The sequence below is a fragment of the Piliocolobus tephrosceles genome, chromosome 6, assembly GCF_002776525.5.
Source record: "Piliocolobus tephrosceles isolate RC106 chromosome 6, ASM277652v3, whole genome shotgun sequence".
Classification (NCBI taxonomy): Eukaryota; Metazoa; Chordata; class Mammalia; order Primates; family Cercopithecidae; genus Piliocolobus; species Piliocolobus tephrosceles.
In genome coordinates this window covers 154,634,191-154,650,406 of record NC_045439.1, presented here as the reverse complement: position 1 = coordinate 154,650,406, position 16,216 = coordinate 154,634,191, and the positions used below count along the sequence as shown (strand labels likewise).

The 16,216-nt window shown below is 44.8% G+C and overlaps 1 protein-coding gene across 1 annotated transcript in view; it reads left to right on the top strand.

Moving 5' to 3' along the window:
• The window catches only part of RYR3 (ryanodine receptor 3), a 404,874-nt gene that overhangs the window by 190,856 nt on the left and 197,802 nt on the right, over positions 1-16,216 (top strand). Inside the window, exons 33-37 of the mRNA XM_031935734.1 lie at positions 5,908-5,994; positions 6,384-6,610; positions 8,299-9,094; positions 9,693-9,893; positions 15,286-15,388. Of these exons, the coding sequence (XP_031791594.1) occupies positions 5,908-5,994; positions 6,384-6,610; positions 8,299-9,094; positions 9,693-9,893; positions 15,286-15,388 (1,414 nt within the window). The remainder of the gene's footprint in view (positions 1-5,907; positions 5,995-6,383; positions 6,611-8,298; positions 9,095-9,692; positions 9,894-15,285; positions 15,389-16,216) is intronic.

Sequence of the window (16,216 nt, the reverse complement as noted above, 5' to 3'; positions counted from 1 at the left end):
GTGCAGGTTTGTTACATATGTAAGATCTCTTCATTCTTGATGGCCAGGTAAGCTTGGCAAACTGCCACATATCAAATTCTCTTGAAGTTTTGTAATGAAGGTTAGCACAGTGAAACTTTTGAGAAGTACTTCAGAAAGAAACCTATCTAACCAAGCAATTCTCAAATTATTTGACAGAGACAAGCACTTTTTTAACTTTAAGAACCAGTAATAGTCTATGAACCTAGAGTTCCACAGAGCATACTATGGGAGATGGGAAGTTAAGGAATTAATGTTTATGTAAAACATTCTTGACTCTCCAGGGCAGAATGGAGAGTCACAAGTATTTGTAGACAGAACGCTATGCGAGTTCAAAAAAGGAAGAGCCCCTTCTATCACGAGCAGTCAGGAACATGTTCATTAAGGAGAAATCTTGATTAAAAAAAAAAAAAAATTTGTATACAGGCATGGAGGCTCACACCTGTAGTTTCAGTATCTTGGGGAGGTCGAGGCAGACAGATCACTTGAGCTCAGGGGTTTGAGATCAGCCTGAGCAACATGGTGGACCCTCAGCTTTACAAAAACTACAAAAATTGGCTGTGTGTGGTGGCATACACCTGTAGTCCCAGCTACTCAGGAGGCTAAGAGAATTGCTTGAGTCTGGGGAGGTCAAGGCTGCAGTGAGCCATGATTGTTCCACTACACTCCAGCCTGAGTGACTGAGTGAGACCCTGTCTTAAAGAATGAATGAATTCTCATGGGTGGAAAGAGAAGAGTGTTGAATACATAGCTCAAGAAGCATTATGGAGATAGGGAAGCACGAAGTGTGCTTAAGGATCAGTGGACATCGCATAGGGCTCTTATAGTTATTGGTAAGAAATGTATTTGGAAAACTAGGGAGGTATAGATAGGAAATGGGGAGCCATTGAAGGTTTCTGAGCAGGAGAGTGGCATGCAGTATTTAAGGAATCCAGCAGTTTTTCAGGGTCACTGGTTTACCTAACTATAGCACATTAAAAACATCCTGCTATGATGTGTATGGATACAACTCCTGATTCTTAAGTCAGCCTCAGGTTGCAGCCTCCAGGCTGAAAAGCCTCTTGGCAGCCAGTTCTCTGGCCTGTGGTTGGAGAGATGAGGTAAGGTAGAGAGGAGACAGAGTAGCCACCTCCCATCTGAAATGTTCATTGACTAAGAACAGATGGAGCAAACCGTTCCTGGGAGCCGGGAACAGCCTGCTGGCACACAGGCCGCCACCTTGTCTCTCCAGCACCTCCTGCCGTGCATGACCCTCTCTGCACCTCCTCCTCCTCCTGGGAGAAAGTGGAATCATCACCACTTGGCTTGGCACGCTTGCTTCAGCAGCTGGGGCACAACCAACTGTTTCCAGAAAGATGAACTCGCAAAGCCAGGCTTTGAGGCAGCAAGTAAAGTATTATTCTTCCAGTACTTCTTCATGATTCTATCCCCTCCACCCCCAAATCCACTGAGAAGTGTTTTATATACGTTACTGCTGTCCTTCAGAATCCATTCGCTTTTTCCCATTAACTTTAGAAATGAGTTTAACTGAAGGGCCCTCCCTGAGCTGCAGAGAACGCTAAAGCATCTCAGAACTTTTAAGACTAGCTGATCTTTGGCAGTTCAAAAAAGTTAATTAATTTGTTCACATGGCATTTGCAGCAGCAGTGACTTGTCTGCTTCAGGAACGAGCCCGTGATGTGGAAGAGGAGGACACTGTGGCAGCTTTAGCCCACCTTTCACCATCCTCCTGGGTGATATAGGCTGGTCAATTGTCTTCTTTTGGCTGGGTGCTGGTACCTACCTCCTGGAGAGCCTTCCTCCACCCCGTGCATAGAAATCCTCATGACCCTGCTCAGCGGTCCCAGTCCTGACTCTTGCCCTAAAGAATGCTGCTGCAAAGGAGATGGTGTCAGGACTCTGTCCAGAAACCTGAGTGGCTCACACCCAGCCAGCCCCCTTCTCGTTCCAAGCAAGACAGTAACGTGTCCTGCCATGCATCTGGTCCCTGACAGGGGGATCGTTGTTATTCCACAGCTGTAGCCATTTTCATTTTTCAATTATCTCAAGAAGAACAGTCCAGCAATATTGACACACTGGCTTTCAGATTCAGAAAGGACTCGAAAACAAAATGATGAGAGAAGGAGTCTCTCCAACAATGTTTCTAGACGTCCCCATTACATAGTGATAAGCAATTTGAACACATTTTTCTGTCCCACTTAATATAATCAGTGGAGAATCTGAGAAATAAAATCTACCTTCAAGAGATGCTTCTCAGTGATTGCCACTCCAGGCACACCAGTCTGAGACAGAGGCAGCTATGTGATCCGGATTTACAAGAGGCGTTAGCTTTCAATTCAGGCCGGTTCCTATGCCATGACCTTCACACATGATTAGAAAAAGGATGTCCATTATTGTAAGGACAAAACAGATCAGCCAGTGATAAAAAGTGCCTCAGATACAAAAGGGAAAGTGTCAGTGGCACACCACAGCAGTGCTAAATCTGGGCTGGTTGCACAATCCATGGGCATGTAAGTTCCTCATTTAGAAGGTAAGCTCCTTGAGGGTAGAGACCCTCTCCCATGCTCACTGCTGCCTCCCTATGCATGAAACAGTACCTGGCACCTAGTGGATGCTCACCAAGTATGTGTTACCAGACTGACCCATGGCTGGGAAATTCCCTTGTACGCGTTTTTTTATTGCTGCCTGAGACGTTACCACAAAATTTAGCAACTTCAAACAACACACATTATTTCGGGGTTCTGCAGGCTTGACTGGGTGCTCAGGTTCTCAGAAGGCCAAACACAAAGTGTGCCCTGGGCCTGAACCAGGGTCATCTGGAGGCTCAAAGATGATTCCACTTCTGAGCTCATTCAAGGTGTTGGCAGTTCTTTGAGGTTATGGGTCTTAGGTCATAGATTCTGAGGCCCCTGTTTCCTTGCTGGCTATCAGCCAGGGCCACTCTCAGCTCCCAGTGGATACCCACATTCCTTTACATGTGCCCCCATCCAGTTCAAAGCCAACAAGGACACATTCGGTTTTTCTCTGTGATTTTGCCTTCTTCCTCCAGCAGGAAAACTCCTGCTTTTAGAAGACTCGTGCAATTTGAAAAGGCCAACAAGGGCTCCCTATCTTGAGGGCAATTGGTTAGTACAATTGCATTGCATCAGCAGAATGCCTTTTGCCACGCCACATAGCATGAGTCACACCAGGGCTCCCGGAGGGCCTTCTAGAATCCTGCTTACCACACCACCAATTGCCCATTTTTATCCTCATTACACCCTCATGAGCCCACACTTGTGTTTCTTCTTCTTGTAGTGATTGAAGAGAAATTTCCTGTGTTTATCACGTGGGAGTACACTCTGCATGGTGGAGAATAAACCTATCCCAGCGCATCCTACATGCTCTCAAAACACCTACTTTCTGCAGGGAGGGTTGAGGAGAGCCCTGGAGTTTGGGCGGTTTATGAAGTTTTCAGGAACCTGTCCCAAGGGACCTGAAAATAAAACTCCCTCTTCAAGCTATGGCTCCCTATACTGGTGTGACTTAGTTCAGCCACGGAAGCCTTCGACTGAACGCATTTCTCTCTCCCTGTTTGCACAGACACATGGGCTTCCTACTGGTTCCGATGAAGTTTTCTCAGCCATAGGAGCTCTGCTCCCTTCAGTTTGCAGTGACTTGAGGGCTACAAGTTGTTCTAGATGTCACATAGTGGACATGTGAGAAATCTGGGAGCCAGCCCAGGGGCGACTCCTGCCTTATAGCTCAAGTCAGACATCAAATCATAATTTCCTATTCATGTCTCATTACCATGAACTCAGGGTCTGGCACAAAGCAAGTATATAATAGATACTACATAATTCTCTGTTGAATGTTACAAGGCTTATTTCAGGCACAGCCAGACGGTTCTAGCAGTCTACTCCAACATTTTGGTTTTACTGGCACTTACCTCTTCCTATCATCCATGGAACACCCAGTATAAACCAAATATTTTTACCTGAAATGTGAGGCCACTTTTGTGTACTAGAAGGACCATGTACTAGGTGAAAGTCTGGGGTTTAACCAGTCCAGCCTGTTTCATCATGAACAAATGATAGCACTAAATCATACAGTCTTCTAAGTCACAGCCATAAAATTGTGTGGTTTTGTAAATCTCATGTCTAAATGCATTGAGGAAGTTCATTATTTAAAGAATGCCTATGACAATTGCTTTGACAAAAAGAAAACTCACTGTACTCATTCTCTGTTGTCACATTACAAATTACTACAAATTTAGTGGCTTAAAATAACATACATTTATTATCCCATGATTTCTGTGGATCAGTAGTCTGGCCACAGTGTAGCTGGGTCCTCAGTCCCAGGGTCTCACAAGGATACAGTTAAGGTTTCAGCCAGGCGGCATTCTTTTCTACAGCTCAGTATCCTGTTCCATGCTTATGTGCTGGTTGGCAGAATTCAGTTGCTTGCATTTGTAGAGCTGAGGTCCTGTTTTCATGCTGACTCCCTACCCTCCACCCCCAAGAATTCCTTGTTCCGTGGCTCTCTCATAAGCCCTTTACCAGTATAGCTGCTCACATTTCCAAGGTCATGTGGAGAAGCTTTGTCTCCAGTCCACCAAGATGAAGTTTTACATAAAATAATCTAGGAAGTGACAGGTCCTTCACCTTTGCCATTCTATTTGCTGAAAGCGAGATGCAAGTTCTAGGGGAATGATGACTCATTGGGGTCACCTTAGGGTATGTCCAGCACACCTGCCGTCCTCTCATTTGTAGATGGGGAGAGTTGCAAGAATTTTCTAACAGCTATGTTTTCTTCAACCTAAAAGGTTTCAACTGATGGAATTAAAGTCTCAGTGTGTGAGGAGACTTTATGTAGTCTTCTGTCGTCCTCCAGTGACTCCCTTGAGAATACTTTAGTACTAGAGAATTCAGAGGCCGCTCCTCCATCAAAGGGAGCAAATAGTACCCGGAGCTCCTGATGTGGTACATTGATAAATCTAATGCTTCATCTAAGTGGCAGCTGGGGCATATCAGTGCATCCCAGACCCTTCAACGTAAGAACTGGAATGCTGAAGAGTGAGAAGGGGGTGGAGAGGGTGGAGAGGAGTTCAGAGGAACCCCGGGAGAGAGAGAGATTTGGGAGGGAAACGGTGTCCTTTTGTTATTCCAGTGAGAGACCTCACAGTCTTTGCCTGTAGAGCAGTGTTTCTCAATCGGGGGTGCTTTTGCCCTTCACAGAACATTTGGCAATGTTGGGAACCTTGTTGGTTGTCATGACGGTGGTGGGGCAGAGAGTGCTGCTGATGGGCAGTGGGCAGACGGCAGGGATGCCGCCCAGCATCCTACAGTGCACGGGACGGCTCCCGCCACAAAGAGCTACCTGGCCTGAAATGTCGGCAGTGCCAAGGCTGGGAAACCCTGCCATGGAATCTCCCTGGGCTTGCTTGACTAATGTCGATTGCCTGCGTCACCACCCTATCCCAGTTATCATCTCCTGTGGGCAGGTGTGGAGAATGATGCTTCTACCCATGTGCCACGTGTCTCTGGGCTCGATGAAGAGCAGGCACATCACATTGTTCAGTGACCAACAGCAGGTTGCCTTTGGTGGGAGTTAGCTTCACACCTACCTATCCTGCTGTGCACTGGAGGAAGCCACTGGCTACAGGTATCTGAGAGAAAAAGTGAAAGGACCTGGGATTATTCAGCCCCAAGTAGAGAGAGTGTTTAGGGTGTGGAATTGTGACAACGTCCACTGGTTGACACCCGGTCTCCGTGAATTTCTGAGCAGTGGAGAATGACCAGACAGCTAGCCGTCATTGGAATGAGATTGTGACCAAAACACCCAATGGCTGAGCTGGCTGTAATGTTTGCCCAGCTCCGGGCAAAGCTTTCGATTTGTTTTGATTTCCAGGTGGAGCCCAACACCAAAGTGTTTCCAGCAGTCTTCCTGCAGCCTACAAGTACTTCCTTGTTTCAGTTCGAACTTGGAAAGCTGAAGGTATTTATTTGTCCTCTCATCTAATGGCCATGACAAGAGAAAGCAGAACTAACCATTGGGGGAAAATCCCAGGCCTCAGAAGACAGGAGAAGCCCGCTCACTTCCCATAATCCCCCAACCCCCAGGCCCTGCCCTTTCCTGTGGAATTCAGATGATAGAATATGCATTCTTATCTTCGCCTTTGCCCGCCTCTTTTGGGTGCTGAAAGAATCAATTAATGCTCATCTAACCCATTATTTGAATTGCTAATTAATGCTGGTAAAGCCCTTAGAGGTCCCTGGATACATCTGTCCCTCTTTAATTTATACTGACCATCGTGGTTAAAACGTCTGGGTGCGTCATCCAGCAACTGTGTGTTTCTTTTCCAATGCCTTTCCCACGTGCCCCAGAACGCAATGCCCCTGTCGGCGGCCATATTCAAGAGTGAAGAGAAGAACCCGGTCCCACAGTGTCCACCGCGGCTGGACGTCCAAACCATCCAGCCCGTGCTCTGGAGCCGCGTGCCCAACAGCTTCCTGAAGGTGGAGAGCGAGCGCGTGAGCGAGCGCCACGGCTGGGTGGTGCAGTGCCTGGAGCCCCTGCAGATGATGGCACTCCACATCCCCGAGGAGAACAGGTACCAGAGGGGCCCGCGAAGGAAGGGGCAGGCCTGAGGGCAGGTGAGGCAGAGCCAGGCAAGCCCAGAAGGGAACCAGGAGCGTCTGTATTGGATCCTGCTTAGTCCCAATATGATTTGATTTCCCCAGTGCCTCAGTTTCTGTTCCTTCCCACTTTCATTACTCAGAAACAGCAGGAAACACACTACGAGGTGCTGCCACAGGACATTTGTTGCAGCTCCTAGTGCCTGGGATCAAGGAACAGTGCCATGCCTCTAATTAAAAACCAGTTTACGTTGAAATATGCATCATTTATGACAGGAAGGGGAAGAACGAGGCATCCTAGCTTGACTTAGAGAATCAGGAATCAGGTTCCTGGTCCCCCCTTGCTAAGAGGTGCTGTTAATTATGGCTGGGGTTCAATCCCATTGCTCTCTCTTTCTGCTTTCTGGCTGTGTGGCCTTGGGTACATTACTTGTGGGGTCTGAACGTTGCTCTCTTCATCTACACAGTGAGAGAAGTGTCTGCCCAAAGGGTTTCTGGGAGGAAAAAAATGAGATCGTATAGGTATAATCTGGTACAGTTTCTGTACATAGTAAGGAATACACGTTATAGTTATTGCTGTTCCTTGACCTCTTTGAATAAAAAAGCAGCGTAATGGGAAAGGGTGGAGGTGTTTGACACCTGCATAGGTCCCATTCAGATGTCCCACTGGGTCACGGGGCAGTAGGGCAGGCCACGGCAGGAAAGGGGCAGAAAAGACCAGGAGCCCAGCCAAGTCAGTCAATCCTGCAGTCTTCAAATCCATGATGAGGCATCAGACTAAATGGAAAATCTAAGCGGAGATTAGAGCCCAGGCCCTGGACCCACACAAACAAGGAAGCTCTAAATGAAGGAGAAAGCCAGCTGGATGATGTTAACTGGTTTTAGGTTGGAAGGTGTTTCCTCTCGGGACAAGAGTGCAGGTGTGATTGTTTTCCGGTTGTTGGAGGAACACCCCATGGATAGTGATAGACTGGATATACAGATGATCCAGATCAGTGGTCCCCAGCCTTTTTGGCACCGGGGACTGGTTTCATGGAAGACAGTTTTTCCACAGACAGTGGTTTGTGAGACTGGGGGAGCGGGTAGTGGGGATGGTTTCAGGATGAAACTGTTCCGCCTCAGACCTTCAGGCGTTAGATTCTTATAAGGAGCATGCAGCCTAGATCCTATACATGCACGGTTCACAATAGGGTTTACGCTCCTGTGAGAATCTATTGCCGGTCCCGGTCCATGGCCCCGGGACTGGGAACCCCTGATGTAGACGGTAGACTGACTGAAAGCATAATCTACATTTTCTGAGGAGATTTTACACAGGGAAATGCAAGATCTGCTTGATCCTACAAGTAAGACGACCAAGTCATCGCTCTCATATATGTGAATGTTTTGTTTGGGAATTTTGGATTTTTTCCTAATAATGAGGACTTTCATAGTTGGTAAACCAGCATCTTGCAGGCTTTTGAGAGTCTTGTAGTTAAATATGGTGGAGTACTAGGAACTGGAACATGGACCAGAGCTGAGAGAGGCATGATAAGCCATAAGAGAAACTGTGGCAGAGACCCCTCCATCCTTCCCCCCACTCTGCCTCCGTTGGGCTGGGTGAAATCGCTGGATTCTGGTGGGTTCTTCTCCCCTTGGTGTGGCTGATTGCTCGTCCTGTCCTCAGGTGTGTGGATATCCTAGAGCTCTGTGAGCAGGAGGACCTGATGAGGTTCCATTACCACACGCTGAGGCTCTACAGCGCGGTGTGCGCCCTGGGAAACAGCCGCGTGGCCTACGCCCTGTGCAGCCACGTGGACCTCTCCCAGCTCTTCTATGCCATTGACAACAAGTACCTCCCCGGCCTCCTTCGAGCTGGCTTCTATGACCTGCTCATCAGCATCCACCTGGCCAACGCCAAGGAGAGGAAGCTGATGATGAAGAACGAGTACATCATCCCCATTACCAGCACCACCAGGAATATCCGCCTCTTCCCGGACGAGTCCAAGAGGCACGGACTGCCTGGGGTGGGCCTGAGAACATGTCTCAAGCCCGGGTTCAGGTTCTCCACCCCTTGCTTTGTCGTGACTGGTGAGGAGCACCAAAAACAGAGCCCTGAGATTCCCCTGGAGAGTCTCAGGACGAAGGCTCTGAGTATGCTGACAGAGGCAGTGCAGTGCAGCGGGGCCCACATCCGAGACCCCGTCGGGGGGTCTGTGGAGTTCCAGTTTGTGCCTGTGCTGAAACTCATTGGAACCCTGCTGGTCATGGGCGTGTTTGATGATGACGATGTTCGGCAGATCCTGCTCCTGATTGATCCCTCTGTGTTTGGAGAGCATAGTGCGGAGACAGAGGAGGGAGCAGAAAAGGAGGAAGTGACCCAGGTGGAGGAGAAGGCTGTGGAGGCTGGGGAGAAGGCCAGCAAGGAGGCTCCCGTCAAAGGCTTGTTGCAGACTCGATTACCCGAGTCCGTCAAGCTGCAGGTAAGCTGCAGGTGGTTAAGTGGAGGCAGGTTAAGAGATCTTCTGCTTTGATAAAAATATCAGGAACACACTGAGGGTTAAAGAAGATGAGGTATGTCAAGTGCTCGGCATAGGGACTGGCCAAGAGTGCTTGATGATTATGGTGCTTGTTGTCGAATAAGTTCTAACAGTGATAAGCTTGGTAAGAATAACAATCCAAAACAACTCATCCCAGAAAAGTAATGCAGAAAACAGTGGAAGATGGAGAGAAGGACAAACATCTCTACTTTCCATCCTCCAGGACTGGAAAATTTCAGAAAGGGAGGTAGCACTCACATGCATGATCTGGAGCTGGTTTTTCTACTGAGCTTCCTGGGAAAATATTTTCTTAGAAATACCATTCTCTCTCTCTCCACAGGCAGATTTCCTCTGTCTTTAGTGAGCTGCTTTCTGTTACTGCCTTTACCTTAATGGTGAAGATTTGAGTAACAGCTCTATGACCACTGTGTGGCAATTTACTTTAATTGTCTAAGTCTCAGTGCTACTGTCTGAAAAATGGGGATGCCAGCAGCCTCACCAATGTACACAAAGTGTTAAATATATAATACTTTCACTGCAGATGTGTGAGCTCCTCAGCTATCTCTGCGACTGTGAGCTGCAGCACCGAGTGGAGGCCATTGTGGCATTTGGTGACATTTATGTCTCCAAGCTGCAGGCAAATCAGAAGTTCCGCTACAATGAGCTCATGCAGGCCCTGAACATGTCTGCAGCCCTGACTGCCCGGAAGACCAAGGAATTCCGCTCACCCCCACAGGAGCAGGTGAGGGTCCCGTCCTGAGCTTCCATCCAGTTCCTATGCAAGAACTTGAGACCTATGGAACAGGGCACATGAAACCTCTGTGGTGTCTGGGGCAGCTTCCAGAGCTATGGAAGATGAAAAGACCCACTGCAATAGCAGGAGACAGGCCTAGTCCTGAAAGCTAAGGAATATGTGCTAATTCTCTTGGGTGGGAAAATACCCCTTTCTAAACTGCACATGCGGCAGGGCTTCCTCTCTCCTTTCACCGTCTCCAATGCCTCCATTACTGATTCAAAGACCAGACCACTGTTGGGATTCAACTGTCTCCTCAGCAAGGATACACCACTCACAAGGATTTCTGCCAACCCTTCCAGAAGTCACTACCTGTCCATCAGACACCAACAGAATAGGGTCAGCCTGCCCCTACTTATGAGAGTTGGCCCACAGTCTTCTTCGTCCAATGTGTGTAAACCCCCTCGCCAGTGTCACGCCTCTCTCACAAAGCCTCCCCAGCTCCACGGAGCCTGGAGAAGGGGACTCGGGGACTCAGCGAGTGAGTCATCTTTGTGATTTGTTGCATTCATTCTTCACAGTACCCACCTTGGGGTTAGCCTTACCCCGGTGGGAAGGGCTTCTTTAAGAAGAGTCAAGATCCTGGTGAGAAATTTCTAAATGAGGGAGGCACATCTGGTAGAATAAGAGTTTCCATTTTCTCCACTGCTCAGCAGCTCACTTAGACCCTGCGGGTGGGTTGGCCACTGCTCCCTAAGTGTTCAAAAGAAAAGATAAATCTTTTAGTGTAGAAAGTAGTTTTTGTTTTGAAACCAGATCTTTGGATTATGTATATACATATACATATATATGTATACATCCTGAGAGGGAGATGCAAAATGTAGGTAATTTTTGCATCTCCTCCCCAGGGTTCTTGCAAGGATCACATGAGATAATTTGTTTAGATAGCTTAGCATGATGCCCATCATAGAGTAAATATATATACATATATATAAAACAAGCAGCCTGTCCATAAAGTGTTGTCAATATAGTTACCACCATTTTATGTTAATGGCAGAAATACAACTCCATCCAATTACTTTCCTAACCTATTTTATAACATAGATATTTATATTGGCTTAAAAATGAATGATATAACTTGGCTTTTAAAAGATTCTCTTGAATGATACCAGCCTGGCTAATGAGCGGGTAAAGCTTATCATCCCTTTGCAAAATGAGAAAGCACTTTGGACTGACTGGAACAAATCATTTGCACCACACAAAATGCGCAGATGGGCTGTTTTCCCAAGAATTACTCCTGAAGGCTTTACAAATGTTGTCAGGCTGCTTTTAGACTGGCAATAGATCTGAATGTTCCCTATTTCACTGGGCAAATTCTGGCTCTTTCGTATGTATTTGTGAATAGCAGAAGACAGAATGACATGGTAATGGTAAGACATGTTGGCTTCAGACTGTGGGTTCCCAAACTGGCTCCCCCATTGCTTGCTGTGTGGTCTTCCACATGACCTCTCTGTATCTGTTTCTTTAGCTGCAAAATGTGGATAATTTTCGCATCTCCCTCCCAGGGTTCTTGCAAAGATCCCATGAGATCATGCATTTAGATTGCTTTGCATGATGCCTGTCACAGAGTAAGCATTCTGTAAGTACTAAGCGAGCTACTATTAGTTTTATTGTTGGAGATATTTGCAGTTGCTTCATCCCAGGCTCTGTGACCTTCCATCAGTGACCCGGTGAGTGGAGTTCACACATGTTTTCTGGCATCTCTTTCTCCCAGCCAAGCCTGGGGTTGCCCACCCAGTACTGTCCTCATGGATGTAGCTGCTCATGGTTCTGGCTCGTGGGAAGGACAATGTTTGCTCACAGCCTTCCTTTCCCCATTCTATCTCCATACCTTCTACCGTCTCTTGGGCTGCCATTTAGATCCACTGCCAGTCTAAAAACAGCTTGACAACATTTGTAAAGGCTTCAAGAGTAATTCCTGACAAAGGAGCATACCTGTGCATTTGGCACAGCGCAAATAATCTTTTCCAGTCAATCCAAAAGACTTTCTCATTTTACATCTAGCAAAGGGATGATGAGTATGTACCCTCCTTTAGTATTCTAAACAATCCTCTGATCAATCTCTTCAGACTCATTTCAGAAGTCTGTAACTCAAGAAATTCTTCACTAATGTATTAGACCAGTGATTCTTGAGCAAGCATCAGAATCATTTAAAAGGCTTAATAAAACACAGTTTGCTTGGTTTCACCCCTAGGGTTTCTTCTTTGAGACAGAGTCTTGCTCTCTCATGCAGGCTGGGGTGCAGTGGCATGGTCTCAGCTTACTGCAACCTCTGCTTCCCAGGTTCAAGTGATTCTCACGCCTCAGCCTCCCAAGTACCTGGTACTACAGGCATGCGCCACCATGACCAGCTAATTTTTGTATTTTTAGTAGAGACGGGGGTTTTCCCATGTTGGGCGGGCTGGTCTCGAACTCCTGACCTCAAGTGATCCACCCGCCTCAGCTTCCCAAAGTACTGGGATTACAGGCGTGAGCCACCACGCCCAGGCCTCATGTCTAGGCTGAAGCCCAAGCATTTGCATTTTTAGCAAGTTTTCAGGTAATGCTGATACTGCTGGTCTGGGAATAAAAATGAAAGAAGAGGCACTTACCACTATGAGATTCAGCTGTCCTCCTGCCATCCCCCCCAGAGTATGCACTTCTACAAGGCACCTACCCGTAGAGTTACCAATGTCAGGAAGATTTAATGTCATCAAAGGATATGGTGGATTTAGATCAATTTCAGAGAATAGTCATGCAAAATCACTTAGAAAATAGGATGCCTGAAAATTAGAATTTTAAAACAGTGATATCCTTCTACAACTTTTGAAGAGAAAATAGATTTTTAAGCCCTATATCCAGAGAGTATTCAGGAAGATGGAAAAAATTGGGGGATATAACTAAGTACAAAAGAAGGTAAAACTGAGATTAGTCCAAAGGTTGCTGGCAAGTTAGCCAAGCATAACCAACTGCCCTTTCATTTCCAAGAGGACGTTATTAAAGGGCATGGCCTGCAGCAGAAAATTCAGCTCAACCCAGCTTTCTGTTGTATGTCCTACAGGCACGGAAGCCCCTGCTTCCTAAATGTTCTGCCAAAAGAAAGATCTTTTAGTAAAGAAACTAGTTTTCTAACTCAGAAACCAGATCTTCAAATCTTATTTTTAATCAACAACGAATCAGCATATGTTTATATAATTACCGTAATTTTAGCTCACAGAAAAACCACAAACATGACTTTTCCCATCTGTTTTGTGGATATTTTTTCTTACAAACAATACCTCTACCTACTTCCAAAATATGGTTTGCAGTTAGAGCTTTGAGTAGAGTTCCTCCTAACAATGCTACGTAAGGTTCACGATTTAATAAGAGACTCTAAATGTGCCCAACCTAGAAATCCTAAACAGAAGGAGTTTGGGTTTTCCTGGCTTAGGCAGCAAAATGTTAACGTCTGGTTATTTCTTTTGTCCCTCCAGATGTTCAGTGACCTGGGGTCGTGGCTCGGTGGGCAGAATTCGGGGACCCAGGAACCTGAGTGCAAAATGAATGACAGCTTTATTTTCATTGATCTCTGATAGCATTTCTTTTCTTATTTTAATATGGGCAGCAAAACAAGTAACTGACTTTGTCACCAACCAAAATTGCACATTTTTTCATATCACATTACAGTGGTTATGGTATCTAGAAAAATCATTTTCATTCCTTACTACCTCAAGACCACAGTGGATATAAGACCTGCCACTAGATCATTTTCTCTGATGAGTTAATAAAGAAGTACATACGTTACTACATCACAAATTTGATTTTTATAGTTTTGATAACTGTATGTCAGTATAATTATTTCTCTTTGTAGTCCTATGTATTTTATTTTGTGCATTTAAAATACTAATCAGAGAAGCAATCCATGTGTTTCACCAGATTCTCAGAGGGGTCCATAGCACAAAAACTACTAAACACCCTGAGTCAGGCTGGGTGCAGTGGCTCACACCTGTAATCCCAGCACTTTGGGAGGCCAAGGCAGGTGGATCACGAGGTCAGGAGTTCGAGATCAGCCTGGCCAACACGGTGAAACCCCATCTCTACTAAAAATACAAAAAATTAGCCAGGTGTGGTGGTGCGCACCTGTAATCCCAGCTACTCGGGACCATGAGGCAGGAGAATCGCTTTAACCCAGTAAGTGGAGGTTGGTTGCAGTGAGCCAAGATCATGCCATTGCATTCCAGCCAGGGCAACAGAGCGAGACTCTGTCTTGGAAAAAAGAAAAAAAAAAAAAATCCCTGAGACAAAAACTAAAAGAAAAGAATGATAGATTGGCACTGAAAAACATAAACTTACATGACAAAACAAAAACTTGTAGACAAACTTAAAAGCTGACTAAAAACTGGGCAATACATTTAGAGTATAAACGTATATAAAAAGTTAAAAATCTAGAGGTGTGCAAAGCACTCAAGGGCAAACTTTTTTAAGATAATTACCCAGTAGAAAAATGGAGGAAAATATGGATGGGAAATTTATAAAATACAAAATAAAATTAATTTTTATGTGTGAAAAAACAAATTTCAACCTCACCAATTAAGCATAAATTACAGCAACAGGGATATGACATTTTTCACCCATTCAGTTGAAAATATTTGAAAATGTGTTAACTCTCATTCCTGTAATGAAGATGACATAGTAATACACACTTGTATAAATTTGTTAATAATGCAAATTATTGTAAGCTTTCTGAAGGGCAATTTGTAAATTCATATAAAAAACTATTAAAATATACAAACCTGTTGCTCTAGTCATTTTGCTTCTGGGAGTTTATTCTAAGAAAATAATCAGAGACATGAACAAAAATTATTTTAAAGGAAACTCAGACCAACTTTATTTATAAGGACAAATAATAGAAACAAATGTGTCATAACAGTTAATTTTACATAAATTATTCATCTATATAATTACAATGCACCTGTTAAAAATTAGATTAAGAAAATAAGAAAATGTTCAAGTAACATTAAGCGGAAAACTGATTTTTAAAAGGTGTATCTGGAATGTGATCTATTCTGTGTGTATGCATGTATAATGTCAGGAAGACATTAGCTAAAAATACTAACAGTAGTTATCTTGGGGTGGTGGAATCACAGTAAATTTTCTTATTTAGATATTTTCCAAACGTTACACAATTAATAAGTTACTTTTAGAATCAGAAAAAGGTGAAAGCTACTTTTAAATATTGGCCACTTTTACCAAAAAAAAAAAAAAAAAAAAATCACTAAGCAAAATAAATTTGCAAAGAATGTAAGTGTCTGTCTAAGGCGGGATCTGAGTTCCCTTGGCCAACATTGAGAACCAACTAGCTATTCTTCTCTTCCCCTCAAAGATCAACATGCTTCTTAACTTTCAACTGGGAGAGAACTGCCCCTGCCCAGAGGAGATTCGGGAGGAGCTGTATGATTTCCATGAGGACCTTCTCCTTCACTGTGGTGAGCTGCCCAGAGAAAGGCTTTGTCCAAGAAAAGTCTGTTTTTGATTCCTTCATTAGAAAGCTAGTGGTGGGTTGGGAAGTTATTTTTGTATTTAAAATTGTAATACTGTCTTTCAAGTCAGAAAAGATACAAGAAGTAACCCTGGTAGAATATGTGATCAAAATTCCTTCTACCTAGAAGAGCCTGTGCAGAGATATAAAGAGGAAACAGGCTTTCTAGCAAAAGCATGAAGATAAACTGATCCTTATATAAACCTCACCTAATTTACTTAAAGTTAGTTGGAACTGTCAGCTTCCAGATCAAACAAGATTCTGATCCCTTTGCTTTTTAGCTATTAGGTGTGGCTGTGTGTAGGGGGGTGGTGTTTAGTAACTTCTGCCCTTAAGGCTTCTCAGCCAGCAATCTCTACTTGGATACCTACCTACTGGTTTGAAGTGGCTCTCGGCATTTATGTTGCTTGTACATGGGTAAGTTGAATAATACGTGGGTAATTGACAAGTTTTTCATTTGAAATAACTCAATGTTAACTCCTTCTACAGACTCTAGGGCCACGTCCCCCAAACATGCTTCCAGAGGTTTCAACACTATAAGAGTGTATGTAATCCCCCATACACTGTTCCAGAGGTTTTGGGGGTACAGATTCAAAACACCCGTTTTAGGATTAAACTTACTTGATATTCTGATAGACAGGAAATCAACCATTTTTTTTCCAAAAGGTATAAGATAGGTAAATATTTATGAGAGGGTGCCTGTAGTATCTTTAGAAAGTTCCAGAAGGATGGAAGCAGTTTTTAAAATGTTCTTACTGACGCCATGACGGTTTCA